Source organism: Salvelinus namaycush, chromosome 37 (assembly GCF_016432855.1).
Source record: "Salvelinus namaycush isolate Seneca chromosome 37, SaNama_1.0, whole genome shotgun sequence".
NCBI lineage: Eukaryota > Metazoa > Chordata > Actinopteri > Salmoniformes > Salmonidae > Salvelinus > Salvelinus namaycush.
In genome coordinates this window covers 13204831-13223857 of record NC_052343.1, presented here as the reverse complement: position 1 = coordinate 13223857, position 19027 = coordinate 13204831, and the positions used below count along the sequence as shown (strand labels likewise).

Sequence of the window (19027 nt, the reverse complement as noted above, 5' to 3'; positions counted from 1 at the left end):
CCGCAGTTGGACCAGCGAATTACATACCACTGAGGGACTGCAGGTAAGGGACCCATATTTTCACCCTCTTCTTCTGCTTTTTCTTTTGGAAAACCTTTGATATACAATGTGTTAGCTGGCTAAATGCTGTGGAACATAGATTCCGGACAATTTTAGGTCCGAGGTGCCATAGACTAGAGGCAATACTGTGCAGTGTAGTGTTTTATTTAAAGATGAGTCTTTAAAGGATAATCTTCTGCTATTGTGAAAGTATTCTGATCAACACTGACAAAAGAGTATTGTGTAACAGTGTGCTTAGGTAGGGAGGTGTTTGAGGAGGTTACCTGGCACTCAGACCTCAGGGTAAGAATGTAAAGTAACTCATTGTGCCTGTATATGTATGCATGATTTGTGTGCATGTGAAAATGTGTTTGTGATATAGGTGTGAGATTGATTTTCTTTTTACTCATTGGTTAAATACTACATGTGAAATGCAAGTACTGCACATGTGCTAGTCCTAGAATAGAGCTGTGAGTAGAGCAAGATTTCAAAGGGGAGAATCTTGCTCTGTCTGAAAACCTCATTCATATTGTTTCATGTCAATCCTATTCAAGATACCCAAAAGGGATGATTTATTGTTTTTGGAAACATTTTGTGACAATGAATAATGAGGGACTTCATAGTTTTTAACATCTAGTTCATCCTATATGCAAAATGACTCAGACTGCAGGTGTTTTACACTTCTTCTTTCCTTACCATTCCTCAGTAAAGCAGTTAAACTTGGCAGAAATCTGGAGGTTCCCAACCCCCTTAAGATGTACGGCCTGTACTTGGAAGCAGTGAATGATTATATCAACGAGTCGTACGGAGAGGATGTATGGAGACTGATAGAGGCCCGGGCAGAGATACCGCATCTCAAGTTTGTCCGCCATCAGATGTACAAGTACGGCCATATCCCATCTAACTGTCGGAGCTAACTATTTCTCTGTACCCATAATATGCGTCAAATTAACTTTATATTCTAACTTTACCAGGAAGGGAAGTCACTTGAGGTTTCACTTGAATCTCTTTCCTGACAGACTTGGCAAAAGCACATCAAGTTTACATAGACCATCAATACATAACACACACATAGACAACAGGTCAATGAATGCACTAATTGTAAGTCACTCTGGATAAGAGCATCTGCTAAATGACTAAAATGTACATGTAAATGTCATATCTAGGTATCCTCCTTCTTCCCCTGCAGTGACAACCTGATCCTGCGGCTGGCCAAGGCAGCAGGCGAGGTCCTGGGGAAGACCCATGATGAGCTCATGTATGCCTTCGGGGTTTACATGGTGAAGAGGATCGGGAACTATGGCTACGAGAGGATTCTCAAGGTGACCTGGTGCCTAGTGGCCCTCCTCAAGTGTCTGAGTTAACACTAGGCATAATTGGCCCTAATCAATAATAAATACACTGGTGTGTGTGTGTGTGTGTGTGTGTGTGTGTGTGTGTGTGTGTGTGTGTGTGTGTGTGTGTGTGTGTGTGTGTGTGTGTGTGTGTGTGTGTGTGTGTGTGTGTGTGTGTGTGTGTGTGTGTGTGTGTGTAATATCCTTATTAATCCCTTATCCATTCATCCAGGTGTTGGGGCGTAATGTGCGTGACTTCATCAATGAGCTGGACAACCTGCACGAGTACTTCCGCTTCTCCTTCCCCAAGGTGCAGCCTCCCAGCTTCTGTGTGGAGGAGGAGTGTGAGACCAGCCTCACCCTGCACTACCGCAGCACCCGCAAGGGCTTCACCCAGTTTGTCAAAGGTAGGTAGGGAGCACCACAGAGGACAAACATAGCAAAAATGATTTTTCTGGAAGCACTATATTTGGTAATACTATACATAGGGTTCATGTCACACATCCCCAATCTGTGAAAAATACTTGTTCTCTCTTCCCATACTGTAGGCCAGCTGTCTCAAGTGGGAAGGCAGTTCTACAACACAGACATTGAAGTTGAGATCCTGTCCAAAGAGGAGACTGAGAAGATGACATATGTGGTATGTACTGTACTGTGGGCATCTACCTATCTGAAGCTACTTCTTTTCAACAATGTTATGTACACCCCAGCGCACGTGCAAGTAACTCCTCCGACCTAGACCTAGGAGTGCATCACTTTCCAAGTGCTACGGTTTGCCCCATTGTCAAACACCTTCAGTGTCTGGCCCCATTGTCAAACAACTTTAGTGTCTGGCCCCATTGTCAAACACCTTTAGTGTCTGGCCACATTGTCAAACAACATTAGTGTCTGGCCCCATTGTCAAACACCTTTAGTGTCTGGCCCCATTGTCAAACACCTTTAGTGTCTGGCCACATTGTCAAACAACTTTAGTGTGTGGCCCCATTGTCAAACAACTTTAGTGTGTGGCCCCATTGTCAAACACCTTTAGTGTCTGGCCCCATTGTCAAACACCTTTAGTGTGTGGCCCCATTGTCAAGATCTTTACAACCTTAAGATCCTCACAGCTGCGTCGCCATGATTACCTTCAATGTCTCTTTGCCGCAGATCTACAAGATGAACTTTGACAACGCTGCCTTCAAGCACCGCATGCCCCAGCAGAAGACGGCCCCAGGGTACGAGAAGCTACCCATGAAGAGGGGCATCTTTTTCGACATGTTTCCCTTTAGCGTGATCTTCCGCCGGGACATGACCATGTACCGCATCGGGGACGGTCTAAAGGAGGTCTTCTCCGACCTGCAGGGCAAGAAGGTCAACGAAGAGTTCACCCTGGTGCGACCCATGCTGGAGTTCAGCTGGGACAACGTGAGTACAGGAGGGGAGAGAGAGGGGGGTGAGGGTTCTGTTACATTTGGTATGGTTTTTCCACTTACCTAGGCTATTGTTGTCAATCCAGAGTTTTTTTGTGGATATTTGGATTATTTAGTTACATTCAACAAAAAACCCTTTAATGGTCCAAACCGTGGAAATCGTGTTTTTCATTGCATTGGATGATATTTGGATGAAACCAATACAAAGTAGGGTAACCCAAGTATGAAAAATGACTGTAGCTGGTACACTGATAAAATTTGATAATAAAGTTACTGGTCCCCTTCCCTATGTCAAACGCTTGGATTCAGACAGGCATTACTAAATCAAATCAAGTTTATTTTATATAGCCCTTCGTACATCAGCTAATATCTCAAAGTGCTGTACAGAAACCCAGCCTAAAACCCCAAACAACAAGCAATGCAGGTGTAGAAGTACTAAGGATTTACTTCCGGCTTTATCCAACGTCACATAAAGCCGGAAATGTAATACACCAATGGTAGTGTCTTATGAGCTCAACTAATTTAAATATGTACCGCCTTAAGAGCGTCATTGCATGTGTTCCTACGCCTTGCTTTGGCTTTGTTTACAAACTGTAGGCAAGGTACTAATAGCTAGCTCAAGCAGAACGCGTGACCAAATAATATATATATTTTAAATATACTGGTAGCCTTTTATCTGTGGTGTGACTGTTAGCTATCAAGCTACTATGCCGGCAAAAAGCACATTGTGACAGGATGCTATAGTGTACATTTAACGTTGCACTATTTTCTGAAGAATGAAGATATCCGACAGCAATGTCTCATTTTAATTTTGGGAGGACAGGCTGCACGAAAATGACGATTATGTTACGGGTGTGCAGTGCACATTTTGAGCGAAGTTGCTTTATCAATTGTGGAGAACATTCGATTGGTCTTGCCAGGAAGCTAATCCTAAAGACGGATGCAATACCATCATTGACATTGGAACAGTGGATCTTGCAAGCGCTGACCATAATGTAAGTATCATTATTATTTTCACTTTCCATCTACTTTTGTCTTTTCACTATCATCAAGCTGTAATGATAGACATTTTTGAAAATTCAACATCTATTTTGTCTGCACAGCTTCCCAGGCAACCACCACAGCAGGAATGCTGTGAAACGTGAAGACAGACCAAAAATACTGTAAGCCATTTATTCATTTCCAGTGGTGGAAAAAGTACCCAATTGTCATACTTGAGTACAAGTAAAGATATGTTAATAAAAAATTACTCACGTAAAAGTGAAAGTCACCCAGTAAAATACTACTTGACTAAATGTCTAAAAGTATTTCATTTTAAATATACTTAAGTATCAAAAGTAAAAGTATAAATAATTTCAAATGACTTATTAAGCAAACCAGAAGGCACAGTTTTCTTGTGATTTTATTTACTAATAGCCAGGGGCACACTCCAACACTCAGACAATTTACAAACAAAGCATTTGTGTTTAGTGAGTCTGCCAGATCAGAGGTAGATGAGATGACCAGAGATGTTCTCTTCATAAGTTTGTAAATTGGACCATTTTCCTGTCCTGCTAAGCATTCAAAATGCAAAGATAACTTTTGGGTGTCAGGGAAAATGAATGGAGTAAAAAGTACATTATTTTCTTTAGGAATGTAGTGAAGTAAAAATGTTCACAAATATAGTTTTGCCCAGTGTGAGAGGCCTGACAAGGAGGAGGCCATAGCTGGATTTGTGTCTCGCTTCAATCTTGGAGATGACTGAAGCCAAGTGGGTGACTGAAGTCTGCTTGATTGAAGCGGGGTACTTGGGGCCCCCCCCCTTTTTTTATTTCACCTTTATTTAACCAGGTAGGCCAGTTGAGAACAAGTTCTCATTTACAACTGCGATCTGGCCAAGATAAAGCAAAGCAGTGCGACAAAAACAACAACACAGTTACACATAAACAAACGTACAGTCAATAACACAAAATAAAAGAAAAATAGAAAAATCTATTTACAGTGTGTGAAAATGTAGAAGAGTAGGGAGGTAGGCAATAAATAGGCCATAGAGGTGAAAATAATTACAATTTAGCATTAATACTGGAGTGATAGATGAGCAGATGATGATGTGCAAGTAGAGATACTGAGGTGCAAAAGAGCAAGAGGGTAAGTAATAATATGGGGATGAGGTAGTTGGATGTGCTATTTACAGATTGGCTGTGTACAGGTACAGTGATCAGTAAGCTGCTCTGACAGCTGATGCCTAAAGTTAGAGAGGGAGATATAAGTCTCCAGCTTCAGAGATTTTTGCAATTCGTTCCAGTCATTGGCAGCAGCGAACTGGAAGGAAAGGCGGCCAAAGTAAGTGTTGGCTTTGGGGATGACCAGTGCAATATACCTGCTGGAGCGCGTGCTACAGGTGGGTGTTGCTATGGTGACCAGTGAGCTGAGATAAGGTGGGGCTTTACCTAGCAAAGACTTATAGATGACCTGGAGCCAGTGGGTTTGGCGACAGATACGTATGTAGTGAGGGCCAGCCAACAAGAGCATACAGGTCGCAGTGGTGGGTAGTATATGGGGCTTTGGTGATAAAACGGATGGCCCTGTGATAGACTACATCCAGTTTGCTGAGTAGAGTGTTGGGGGCTATTTTGTAAATTACATCGCCGAAGTCAAGGATCGGTAGGATCGTCAGTTTCACGAGGGTATGTTTGGCGGCATGAGTGAAGGAGGCTTTGTTGCGAAATAGGAAGCCGATTCTAGATTTCATTTTGGATTGGAGATGCTTAATGTGAGTCTGGGAGGAGAGTTTACAGTCTAACCAGACACCTAGGTATTTGTAGTTGTCCACATATTCTACGTCAGAACCATCCAGAGTGGTGATGCTAGTCGGGCGGGCGGGTGCAGGCAGCAATTGTTTGAAGAGCATGAAGAGTTTTACTAGCATTTAAAAGCAGTTGGAGGCCACGGAAGGAGTGTTGTATGACGTTGAAGCTCCTCTCCCGCTCCCCTCCCCATCAATCTCTGTGGTTAGTTGCATTACCTAAAGCCAAAGTAATTAACTTTTACATGATATCACATTTTGTTAATTTGTATGTTTTTTTTTTCAATTTTCAAGCATTTGGATGGGAGATCAGTGTTACAAATTGTACGAATCAATGGGGTCCTGGACACTAGGGTGGCTGGGTGCCTATATTAGGCTTATGGCTCTAATATATATTTTTTTTATATCAAATGATGTCTCACCACTATTTCTCATGAGTGTTCATGTTTATCAATATTTTGGGCTATGCTGTCCTATTGTAAATTATCAAATAAATGTCTGTTCAATACATACAATCCTGAACATATTGTTATTTATAATACAATCATTTCGCTACACCCTCAATGACATCTGCTAAATATGTGTATGTGACCAATAAAATGATATTTGATTTAATGCTGAGGCACCAATAAATTGTCCAGTACACTTATTATATGCTGTTTGTACTTTATTTTATGTGTAAGCTTCTAAGGTGACTCAGGCTCTACTAATTATTGTGAAGAAGTATATCAGTGAACTGTATATTGTAATTAGTTATAAAACAGTAGAAATGCAATTGTGTATTGCTGCTGTTTGTCTGATATCCAACAGTTCTGTTGACTATGAGAGCATTTTGCAGAGAAAACGGGTTGAGCCTACAATTTAGTCTCGAAATGACATGTGGCCCATTTTTACCTGGTCATCAATGACGTGGCCCATTGTTTACCTTGTTACAATGACCACAAGGGTGTTTTCAAAGAGCTGTCAGTCAAGGCTAGCTCATGAATATAAACTCCCCGCCCACTCAGCCTGCTCTTTCAGGCTTCCTGATAGTTAGAAATGAGAGAAAGGGTAACATTTCTCAATTCTGATCATTTTAATAGTGTACAAATATTATAGGTGATGTTTTTGTCATTCAAAGGCAATTTTTACTTGGGAAATAGGATACCTGTGCGGGACCTTTAAGCATCACTATGTCTGCATGTATCAGTGCCAGTCTCAGAATAAAGAATCTCAGAGTAAGAGTGCTGATCCAGGATCAATGTTGTCTTCATAATCACAATAAATAAGGTTACATGGACAGTGTGGACCTGATCCTAGATCAGCACTCCTACACTGAGACGCTTTGTGAATACGGGCCCTGGATTTGACTGAAGTCATCTGTTCCCATGCTTCCCCTCAGATCTACACCCACCTTAACAATGTGTTTGAGCTACTGTCCAAAGCTGTGGTGGAGAGCAAGCAGAAGGTGAATGTCCCTAAACTGAGCAAGGAAAAGGAAGACGAGGGAAAAGAGGAGAGCGAGAAACCCAAGAGAGAGGAAGAGAGAAGTACAGAGAAATCAAGGGTCCGCCCGTCGCCACAGTCAACCGACAGGAGAGGGGAGTACTTTGTTAGAGACTAGCTAGCACATGTCTAATGTTTAAGTGATTTTGATTAATTAAGGTCCAATGCAGCGGTTTTTCTCTATCTCAATATCAAATCATATCTTGGCAACAATTAAGTAAGTTACTGTGATTGTTTCAACTAAAAAAAAATAGCTTCCAAATAGCTTCCAAATAACGAAGAGCAATTTCTTAAGCAAGAATTTTGCTAGGACTGTCTGGGAGTGGAAAACTGAAAACTAGCTGTTATTTGCAGAGAGGTTTGGAACTCTCTTATTGGTCTATTTACTTAACTTACTGCCTGGTGATGTCAACAGGCAGGCCAAAACTCCATCCCACCAAAAAGTCAGAAATTTCAAGCAGTCCTTTCAAACAGCTCTTACACTAAAAGGGTATTATCATAATTTTCATAATTTCACAGTATTATTCCAACCTCATAGTGTGGAAATATATATAAAACACAGGAAAATCACATGTTTGACTGCCCTGGGCTTTTAAAGTCTTCCAATCGCTCTGTCAGTGCTGTTATACGCATGAGTGAAATGAATTAAATAAATGTCACTCACTCAGCCACCCATCCTCCCTCCGTCAGTCATCTCCTCCCTCCCTCCGTCAGTCATCCCCTCCTTTCCTCTGGCCCATTAGATGTGAAGTCTGTGGAGGAGATGAAGGGAGACCAGGAGTTCAGCAGTGCTCTGACTCAGTACAACAGCTCAGCCAACTCAGGGGGAGAGGACATCGAGCTGCTCGCCTTCCAGACTGTCACCGGTGAGAACCCCTTCTTCCTCGCCCTTCACACATCTTCCCACCTGTCCAGCTCACCAAGATAAGCTTACATGCTACATAGCTTTGTTCTCCTAAATTTGAAAGGGGTACAGAAATCCAACACAATGCCAGAATCAGTGATTGCCCTGTCTATTTTGAATGAAGAATTAACAATACCATTTTGAATAAGTAGAGTGTAAATGGTCTTGGAATTGTTGGTGACAATATGGCACAGATGACAATTCTAAATTTCAAACCAATGTTTTCAAGTTCTATGTCTGTGGATGACCCTGCTCTTCGTCATCCCCAGGGAAGTGCAGTGAAACTATCTTCGAGGATATGAGGGAACCTCCCAAAAAGCCCCTCCACCTGAAGGGTCAAATGAAGTACGTCCCCCAGTGGGACTCGCTCATCTTCCTCAGTACGCCCATGTAAGACCACCCACAACATCCTTACAGTACCTAGTCCTTATCTGACTATAAAGGCAATACGTAATCCAATTCAAAACTTGCCTTGAGGCTACAGCTATGTGATGCCACGGCAGGACGCATTCACAAAGCAACCAAAAAAGGAGAATCCAAAGCTTCGATAGTATAAAAACAAATAAAAAGGTATTTTACAAACAAAGATTTAATCTAGACCATCCAGACCTACCTGAGCGATAATACCAAACCACAAAATAGGTATAGGGATGGGGAACATGGGAAGAAGGGGGTGTGCGCAGGTGAGGCTCCATTTGGCAAATCTGATTATACTTCTATCCTCTTGATTCCTGCTTACAAGCTAAAACTAAAACAGGAAGTACCAGTGACTCGCTCAATACTGCATTGGTCAGATGACACGGATGCTACGCTACAGGACTGTTTTGCTAGCACAGACTGGAATATGTTCCTGGGATTCATCCAATGGCATTGAGGAGTATACCACCTCAGTCATCGGCTTCATCAATAAGTGCATCGATGAAGTACATATCCCAACCAGAAGCCATGGATTACAGGCAACATCCACATCGAGCTAAAGGCTAGAGATGCCACTTTCAAGGAGTGGGACACTAATCCGGACGCTTGTAAGAAATCCTGATACGCCCTCAGATGAACAATCAAACAGGCAAAGTGTCAATACAGGATTAAGACTGAACACTGGCTCTGACGATCGTCGGATGTGGCAGGGCTTGAAAACTATTACGGACTACAAAGGGAAACCCAGCCACGAGCTGCCCAGTGACACAACCCTACCAGATGAGCTAAATGCCTTTTATGCTCACTTCCAGGCAAGCAACACTGAAGCATGCATGAGAGCACCAGCTGTTCCGGACAACTGTGTGATAACGCTCTCGTAGCCGATGTGAGCAAGACCTTTAAACAGGTCAACATTCACAAAGCCACGGGGCCAGACGGATTACCAGGACGTGTACTCTCAAAGCATGCGCGGACAAACTTGCAAGTGTCTTCACTGACATTTTCAACCTCTCCCTGACCGAGTCTGTAATACCTACATGTTTCAAGCAGGCCACCATAGTCCCTGTGCCCAAGGAAGCAAAGGTAACCTGCATAAATGATTACTGCCCCGTAGCACTCATGTTGGTAGCCATGAAGTGCTTTGAAAGGCTGGTCATGGCTCACATCAACAGCATCATCCCGGATACCCTAGACCCTCAATGTGAGCAAGACAAAGGAGCTGATCGTGGACTACAGGAAAAGGCAGGCCGAACAGGCCCCAAATAACATCAACCTGGCTGTAGTGGAAAGTTTCAAGTTCCTTGGTGTCCACATCACCAACGAACTATCATGGTCCAAACACACCAAGACAGTCGTGAAGAGGGCACGACAACACCTTTTCCTCCTCAGGAGATTTTGCATTGGTCCCCAGATCCTCAAAATGTTCTACAGCTACACCATCGAGAGCATCCTGACTGGTTGCATCACCGCCTGGTATGGCAACTGCTCGGCATCTGACCGCAAGGCACTACAGAGGGTAGTGTGTACGGCCCAGTACATCACTGGGGCCAAGCTTCCTGCCATCCAGGACCTATATACTAGGCGGTGTCAGAGGAAAGCCCAAAAGATTCTCTCTGCTACCGCACGGCAAGTGGTACCAGAGCGCCAAGTCTAGGACCAAAAGACTCCTTAACAGCTTCTACCCCCAAGCCATTAGACTGCTGAACAATTAATCAAATGGCCTCCCGGACCATTTACATTGACCCCCCCCCCCCCCCCCCCCCATTTGTTTTTACACTGCTGCTACTCGCTGTTTATTATCTATGCATATTCACTTTAGCCCTACCTACATGCACAAATTACCTCAACTAACCTGTACCCCCGCAAATTGACTCCGTATCGGTACCCCCTGCATATAGCCTCGTTATTGTTACTTTGTGTTACTTTTAATCTTTTTTTTACTTTAGTTTATTTGGTAAATATTTCTTAACTCTTTCTTGAACTGCATTGTTGGTTAAGGGCTTGAAAGTAAACATTTCACAGTAAGGTCTACGTTCATAATGAGACTGAACGTTAGGGAATTTGGCTCCAACATTTACCTTAGATAGTCCTTACCTTATGCTATGTCTGTGTTTATTAGCATATGAAAATAATAAAAACGACATACAATATTTATAATATTACTGTATGCCTCTAAATATGTGCAGTATGCATAATATAATATATTTGGTCCCATGTTTCATGAGCTGAAATAAAAGATCAGAGAAATGTTCCATATGCACAAAAAGCTTATTTTTCTCCAATTTTGTGCAGCAGATTGTTTTCATTCCTGTTAGTGATAATCCATCCACCTGACAGGTCTGGTATATCAAGAAGCTGATTAAACAGCATGATCCTTACACAGGTGCACCTTGTGCTAGGGACAATAAAAGGCCACTCTAAAATGTGCAGTTTTGTCACACAACCCAATGGCACAGATGTCTTAAGTTTTGAGTTAGCTTGCAATTGGCATGTTGACTGCATACATTTCCACCAGAGCTGTTACCAGAAAATTGAATGTTAATTTCTCTACTATAAGCCACTTCCAACGTTGTTTTAGAGAATTTGTCAGTACATCCAGCCTCACAACCGCAGACCACGTGTAACCACACCAGCCCAGGAGCTCCACATCCAGCTTCTGTGAGGGAAAACTCATTCTGATTGGCTGGGCCTGGCTCCCAATTGGGTGGGCCTATGCTAGTTATGATCTGTAACAGTAAAATCATTGAAATTGTTGCATGTTCTATTTATCCACTTCCCTCTACCTTTCCAATCCCTTCTTATCTCCCTTTCAGGCACTCACCCCATCCTTGCTGTCTCTCTCATTCCTCTTCCACTTTTTTCTTCCTCTTCCAGTATAGAGACAGTGGAGGACATGATTAAAATGGGCGTCTATGTGAATGATCTGAACCTCCATGACTCCAGCCGAGAGCTCATCTTAGCCGGAACACAGCAGTCGGCTGAACTTCAGCTGGCTCTTGACCAGGTAAGTCATACACATTTCATATATACCACATACCACCCTTTAGAATAGCACACAACCGTACCTTGGTACATCGTTAACGTTATCAGATAACTCCTCTACTAACTGGGCCAAGTTTGCCTCATCTAAGAATGCAAGACATACCACTATACCCACACACAGTCCTGCTCATAGGCAGCTTCATTTTCAAAGTTACAAATAGACATATGCAGTGTATAGTTCACACTGAAAGGCAGAGGCAAAGACCATCTCAAGGGCGGGGCTGGATAGGCCTTTGAAGGAGGATGAGGAGGAGTTAGTTGACTGACAGCTCTCTTTCTCTGGTGGCTCCTCCCACTCCAGGAGCAGCAGAAGTACGCCCAGCTCCAGGAGATCATCAAGAAGCTTGACGAGGAGAAGAAGAGAGGAGACTCCCTCCTCTACGCCATGATCCCCAAAGCTGTGGCTGACCGGCTCAGGAAGGGTATCACGGCCCTGGAGACATGCCAGGTACTAACCCACAGCTGTAAATTTACAGATACATATACAGATATACAGGATGCATCCAAAATGGCACCCCATTCCCTATATAGTGCACTATATAGGGCCCAGGCTCCGGTCAAAAGTAGTGCAGTATATAGGCAATAGGGTGCTATTTCAGACACAGCCATAGAGTTTGTAGAGGAAACTATCCTCCATGTTGGCTCAAAACATTCAATGACATTAAGGCTCAATTGGATTCTGGAGCCAACTAGCCACCTCATTTCTATCAAGCCAGAAGAAACACCACAGTAAAATGTCAAGCATTTAAGTGTGCTGGTATTTCCTTTCCGTTTCCCAGGTGTTCCCGGACGTGACCATCCTATTCAGCGACGTGGTGAAGTTCAACGAGATCTGCATCCACATCACGCCCATGCAGGTGGTGGACATGCTCAACGAGATTTACATCGTCTTCGACACGCTCAGCGAGAAGCACAACGTCTACAAGGTGAATGACTGGGACAATACAAAACAAGGGCCTCTGTGGGAACAATATGCCTGAATACTCAACCAAGGTTGGCTGGACCAAAAAGGAGAACAGACTCTATTATCATGCATTGAGTGGCTGTTGCAATGTTTTACAGAGTGGAATGTTTAGTTTATTTCATTGGTAGGATATAATGTATACAGTAATGCATCTAAACATACTACTTGACTCTTATTCCCCTGGGTTCAGGTGGAGACCATCCGAGATGCCTACATGGTGGTGGCAGGCGTGCCCAATAAGACAACCTTCCATGCCCACCACATATGTGACATGGCCCTGGACATGCTGAGCTCCATCGACCACCTCAAAGACCCCTCCACTGGAGACAACATCCAGATCAGAGTCGGTGAGCAGAGACCATTGAAATACAATCTAGTCACTCTATTTCTATGGCACAGAAAGTGTAGACAGGAGTGGGCCTTACCATAGAAATATAATTATTACATGTAATCTGATTACAAAAAAACTGTACCTGTAATACATTACTAGCAAAAAATATTGTAATCAGATTACAGATACTTTTGAAAAACTAGATGATTACTTCATGGATTACTTTTAAATTCATAAAGGACGATTGCGGAACAAAATACATTATGACACCTTTCTGTTTTCTCAATGACATTCAATTCAACATTGAAAAAAAGGCACAAGTTTAAGTTTGTTCCACAAGTCAGAGACCACTATGATGACACACCAAAATGTGTTTGATGGATCCTTTTTGTCTTCCTTTAATGCCTCTTAAGGGGAAAGTAATTCAAAAGTAACCAGATTACATTACTGAGTTTGGGTAATACAAAAGTTACATTACTGATTACAATTTTGGTCATGTAACTAGTAACTGTAACAGATTGCATTTATATAGTAACCTACCCAACCCTGCATATGACAGACATAAAGCATACACATACTGTACGGTGTCTCTTTATAATCCGGTCAAAAGGAAGTCAAAGGCTTGATATTGTCTTGCCATGTCCTGACTGTGCTCCTCAGTTAATGCTGCCAGATTTATACTCCTTAAGGCACCCTGAATCTAGAGCCACTGATCCAGGTTCAGTAAAGCAGTTTAACTTCATTGTGTGTTGTTTCCCTTCAGGGATCCACTCAGGGATGGTGGTGGCTGGGGTGGTGGGGCTGAAGATGCCTCGCTACTGTCTGTTTGGAGACACCGTCAACACTGCCTCCCGCATGGAGAGCAATGGGGTGGTGAGTTCTGACATTAGAACATAACCTCTCTATAGGGTAAATCCATGTGAATTCAATCACTTTTTGACAGCATTCCTTTTGATTTAAACAAAAGGTTCCATACATGTTATATTTCTATGATTGACACCCACTCTGTATTCAAGAGCATGTTGTGTCTCAACCAATGGTGGTCACAACCAAAGTTCCCTCAAAAAAATGTAGGCACTGAGCAGATTTCAGGTCTGCTGAGCGCAAACCTGAACGTTGTGAAGATTCTGTGCAACTTCCGGCGCGCATTTACTGTGAACACTGATGCTGTACCCATGCTGTACCCACTGATGCTGTACCCATTTTTATTTTTTATTTTTAACAGTGGTCAAGTAGGCTACTGTGGCTATTTGATCATAATGTAGGCCAACCAGAGTGGCCTACCATCAAAAACAATAGAGAACATGCATCCCATAAAATGTTTACATGGAAATAGTAGCAGCCAATGTGTGGTGTTCAATATAGGCCTACATTCCATGAGACTTTTGAGAAAAAAAACATGCAGTGCTGAACATTAACCTGTTTATCCACTTGTCCTTCAGACAAGGAGGTGACTGAAAATTATGTTGTGTTTGATGCAAGAAACCACTTTACAAAATAAGACCCATAATTATTCCCGTACCATTATTACAGAGAATCAGACAAATTATGCTACCCTTGCCTATTGGCTACTTAGCTTATTCATCCCTATCTCAAAATACAAAACTGCCTCTTTAAGACAAAAATAAATCTCTTTACCTGACTCGCTTTTCAAAGATGTCTAGAAATGTACATGTTTTGTGCTCTTGTAGGAAGCAATCACTCCCCTATTGCTGACTACAAATTATCTATTACTGGGCTAATAACTCACTAACTAGCAAAGGATATGAACACGTAGAAATGTGCTTTGATCTCAAAACAAGTGCATCTACTCACAACCGCTCATGCTGTAAACACTGTCCAGTTCAAAGTGAATGGCACATATTCATATATGGCAATGGTCTATTTGCATATATGCCTACTGCAGCTCTGATTGGTTATGGCGCACTGGTCTGTGTAGAGTAAGGGCCTGAGTTGTGCCTGTCATTGCAATAGAAACCTACTCCGATGTGTTCTGCCTACAACAAAATCTCTTGCATAGTTAGTTTTGCATACTAATATAAGTCTTGCATACTTAGTTGTGTTTCAGTATATTGCCTTGAATGTGGCTAATATTGCATTTATTCAATCACAATTCCCACAGTAAAGGGGAAACGTTGATAGTGTTAACTAATGGGGAAAACTCTAGATAGTTGAGTGAAAGTCAATCTCTTGCTTCTCTGCGCAGGCTGATATTTCTTCTGAGTGGCAGTCCCGGGGAGCTGCGTGCCCACGCGCAGCTTAGAGGGAACATTGGTCACAACACAAAAACCTCAGATGTCAAATAGGGTCTAAGCTACAATGTATGTGAATATTATTATTTTTTTTTTTATATCTGAGTTAATGCATTTTTTGATAATTGACGTTTAAGGTTAAAGAATTACATACTTAAAATTTTTTATTATCAAATAGTTTGACAACCCTGTTTGTAAGCTTTTAAATTATACCAATTATCAACCCTTTATATTTTCCAGTGATGAAGACATGGATGTCATGGTATGGTGGGGTATGCAGAATAGGTCAACTTTGAGCAACTTTATCTCTTGAATGTTTTGGCATTCAGGTCCAAAAGTCACTTTCTGAGCACTTCTATAATGGACACATTTTTATGGAAAAATTTGTTCAAACGAAAAGGGTGCTGTCAAAAACTGATTGAATTCAAATGGATTTACCCAATAGACACAATCAATTAGCACTGTATAGCAAATCATTTATTTCGTAAGTAGGCCGCAAGTAGGTTAATGCGACATTGAGTGAGCTGAATAGTTAGCACTATGTCAGCCATCAACCTCTGTGTGTCTGTCTGTACAGGGCATGCAGATCCACATAAGCCAGACCACCAAAGACCACTTGGAACATGAGCCCTACATAATTGAGGAGAGGGGAAAGATCTTTGTGAAGGTATGTGTATAATATTCCATCATGGCACCGTGTGATGCTCCACCTGCCAAACAGACAAAAATGCACCACACTAAATCTATTTTTTAAATCTATCTATTAAAATATATTTTGATCTCTTCAGGAGTTTTATCAAAATTCAAAAGTCTTGAAATGGTCATTTGCAGCCCATCCATTGGCTGAGTTATGACTGGTATTGAACATAAGGATCATGAACACGGTACTATTTCTGCCTAAATTCTGTCCATTCACAGGGTAAAGGCTACATGAAGACATATTGGCTGAAGGGGAAGAAGGACCTGTCGTTTAAGACTCCAGCAGAGCTCCGCTACAGCAGTGAACAGAAGGACTCAGAGGACAGGAGCTCCAATGGGTAAGTGGAGCCGAGGAGGAGGCAACACCAATCTCTTCTGTAGGGATATACTGCAAGATACCCTATATCATATGACTGTGAACTGTTCATTGAATTGCACTTCTGTATAGTTAGTAAGGTTCCAAACAACCTGTTTGTGGAGCGAAGGGCTTGCATAAGAAAAACACACCTGCTACTAATTTGCTTTGCTTTTGTACATACTTTGTGGTCATTTTTTTTTATACGTTCCAACACACAGGTCCACCTGCACCAACACCAAGCGCTCCACCTCCAACCTGAACATTCCCAACGAGGAGCAGGCAGAGGGCAAGCCCACCCCCACAGAGCTGCCTGCAGAGCCCTTACCTTCACTAGAGGGCGCCCCCGAGGACCCCACAGACCCCACCGAGCCCCAGGAGAAGAAAGTCAAAAAGAACACTAAGAACAACAACAAAGGGGGCGCGGCCAAGCCCGAAGCTCCTCCCCAGCAGGTCAATGTGGTGCAGGAGAGTGCAGTGCCTCCTGCTGCTGCCCAGGAGACCCCCACGGCCCCCCCGGCCACCGCCGCCCCAGTGCTCAACAACAAGAGGAACAGCTTCAGGCAGCACACCAAGCTGCCCGTCCACCTTCCCATGCGCAGCACTTCTTGTTGCCTACTGTGAGAGGAGAGGCTAAAATAATGTGACTGGCCTGCATCTTATTGACAGTCCTGTGAAGGGAAACCCTGAAACTGACCCTAACCTTGAACCTTAACCAATTAGAAAATTCAACATGGTTTCGCTGGTCAGTCACGTCCCTTTTGTTTTTCCCTACTGTGAGATGGACCAGGCCAGAGTTCAAGACCTCTCATCACAGATTATTGGCCATCCTTCATGTTCAATATATTGTATGACGCCCTGTTGTTTATCCTATGTTTTTCCTTAGGCAGGACCTGAGGGTCCCCACAGCAACATTCAGGGCAGCCCACACCTAATGTAATGTATTCATCCATTTATTCAAGGTGGAGTTACAGAGGTAGACAGGGCGGACCACCCCACTTAAGTATTAATAGAGGAAACATTGATGCCCCTAAAATTAAACAAATGTGACATTGCTGAAAAGGGAAAAAATTCTTATCTTCCAACAAATATATACCGATACTCATGTCTTGATGACGTGTTAAACAGTGGGCCTCTTTTGGTAATACAAGCACCTGGCTAATGTCACAGATTTGTGCATGTTGTTGAAAGGACAGGTCAATAAATGTACAGTTCATGTACTATTTATTAAGTTATTACTGTCGGTGAAAACACCTTTTTCGAATTACAGGATCACAATGGATTGGTATACAGAGTAAGATGAGATGTCAAGAGATTGTTGTATTTTATTTGCATAAACTAGTTCTGAGAAGTCTGACCCAAGTTACAGTTCTGATACTGTGTTTGATGATGGAATAATATTGACTTTAATAATAATTTATATAATAGCGCTTTTCCTTTTGCTGTAAGTGCTTTACCTTTCTGTTTTGTATTTGTAATTTGTTGCACGTTTACTGAATGTTAGCATATCTTTGTCCATAAAAACTGTACAGACAAGCACGTCAACGTGTTCATTTCCTTGTTGATATCTTTAAATGTTTTGCTTAATAGCGAATTGTGATTCGCTCACAATGTCAGAGGGACAGATGAAGGCAAAGAAAAAAGGGAAGCTATAGCTCTATAAAACTGGGGATAGTAACTTTTTTTCTATAACACGCTCATCAGTGCAGGTGATGGGGAAAAGGCTAGTCACAGTCAGCTGCAGACATATAAGATTAAATCAATGATCTTCTCTGAACCGACACACTCTTATCTAGATGTTACCTGGCCGCGTATCAGATAACACAGCTAGCGGAGATTATGTGTGCTCAGAAAACAGCTAAGCACCAGTCAGATAATACAAAGACTTTAGGCCTACTAAGCTCAATGAATGTCCAAATAGAAATCACATGACAATTATTTAATATACTTATTCTAGATTATGAATTTCTTCACTAAGGTGGGAAGCCCAATGTCCTTTATCTTTAAAAAAAAAATTTTTTTTAATTCTTTTAAATTTTTATCCCATTTTCTCCCCAATTTTTGTGGTATCCAATCGCTAGTAATTACTATCTTGTCTCATCGCTACAACTCCCGTACGGGCTCGGGAGAGACGAAGGTCGAAAGCCATGCGTCCTCCGAAGCACAACCCAACCAAGCCGCACTGCTTCTTAACACAGCGCGCCTCCAACCCGGAAGCCAGCCGCACCAATGTGTCGGAGGAAACACCGTGTACCTGGCCCCCTTGGTTAGCGCGCACTGCGCCCGGCCCGCCACAGGAGTCGCTGGAGCGCGATGAGACAAGGATATCCCTACCGGCCAAACCCTCCCTAACCCGGACGACGCTATGCCAATTGTGCGTCGCCCCACGGACCTCCCGGTCGCGGCCGGCTGCGACAGAGCCTGGGCGCGAACCCAGAGACTCTGGTGGCGCAGTTAGCACTGCGATGCAGTGCCCTAGACCACTGCGCCACCCGGGAGGCCCCTTGTCCTTTATCTTTTAACTAAGGAGGTAACATATTATACATTAGCTGTCCTCAAAGAAAAGGTACAGTGCCTTCAGAAAGTATTCATACCCCTTGACTTATTCCATATTTTGTTATTACAGCCTGAATTCAAAATTGATAAAAAACATATTTATATATATCTCACCCATCTACACACATTATCTCATAATGAAAGTGAAAACATGTTTTGAGAAATTTTTGCAAATTGAAAATGAAATGTTTACACCTGAGTCAATAATTTATAGAAGCACCTTTGGCGGTGATTACAGCTTTTGGTCGTCTTGGGTATGTGTGTATCAGCTTTGCACATCTCGATTTGGGGAGCAGCGGTGAACAGCAATCTTCAAGTCTTTCCACAAGTCTGGGTTTTGGCTGGGCCACTCAAGGACATTCACATTGTTCTGAAGCCATTCCAGCATGGCTTTGGCTGTATGCTTGGGGTCTTCTAAGGTCGTTTGCACTCTGAAGCAGGTTCTCATCAATGAT

General features: G+C 42.6%; 1 protein-coding gene across 1 annotated transcript; it reads left to right on the top strand.

The window, feature by feature from the left end:
• Window positions 1–794: 794 nt before the first annotated feature.
• On the top strand, window positions 795–17555 carry LOC120031632 (soluble guanylate cyclase gcy-31-like). Its single transcript, XM_038977435.1, has 16 exons — window positions 795–922; window positions 1229–1361; window positions 1606–1780; window positions 1922–2013; window positions 2520–2777; window positions 6949–7096; window positions 7706–7918; window positions 8226–8346; window positions 11248–11377; window positions 11717–11863; window positions 12195–12341; window positions 12570–12726; window positions 13474–13583; window positions 15540–15629; window positions 15881–15999; window positions 16238–17555. The coding sequence occupies exons 1-16, from the start codon at window positions 795–797 to the stop codon at window positions 16638–16640; spliced, it is 2571 nt and encodes an 856-aa protein (XP_038833363.1). The 3' UTR covers window positions 16641–17555.
• Window positions 17556–19027: the final 1472 nt, after the last annotated feature.

Coding starts and splice junctions, on each gene's coding strand:
- LOC120031632 (XM_038977435.1), top strand. CDS start 795: ATGTACGGCCTGTACTTGGAAGCAGTGAATGATTATATCAACGAGTCG. Junction 1,362..1,605: donor GCTACGAGAGGATTCTCAAG/GTGACCTGGTGC, acceptor CCATTCATCCAG/GTGTTGGGGCGTAATGTGCG. Junction 15,630..15,880: donor GGGGAAAGATCTTTGTGAAG/GTATGTGTATAA, acceptor GTCCATTCACAG/GGTAAAGGCTACATGAAGAC.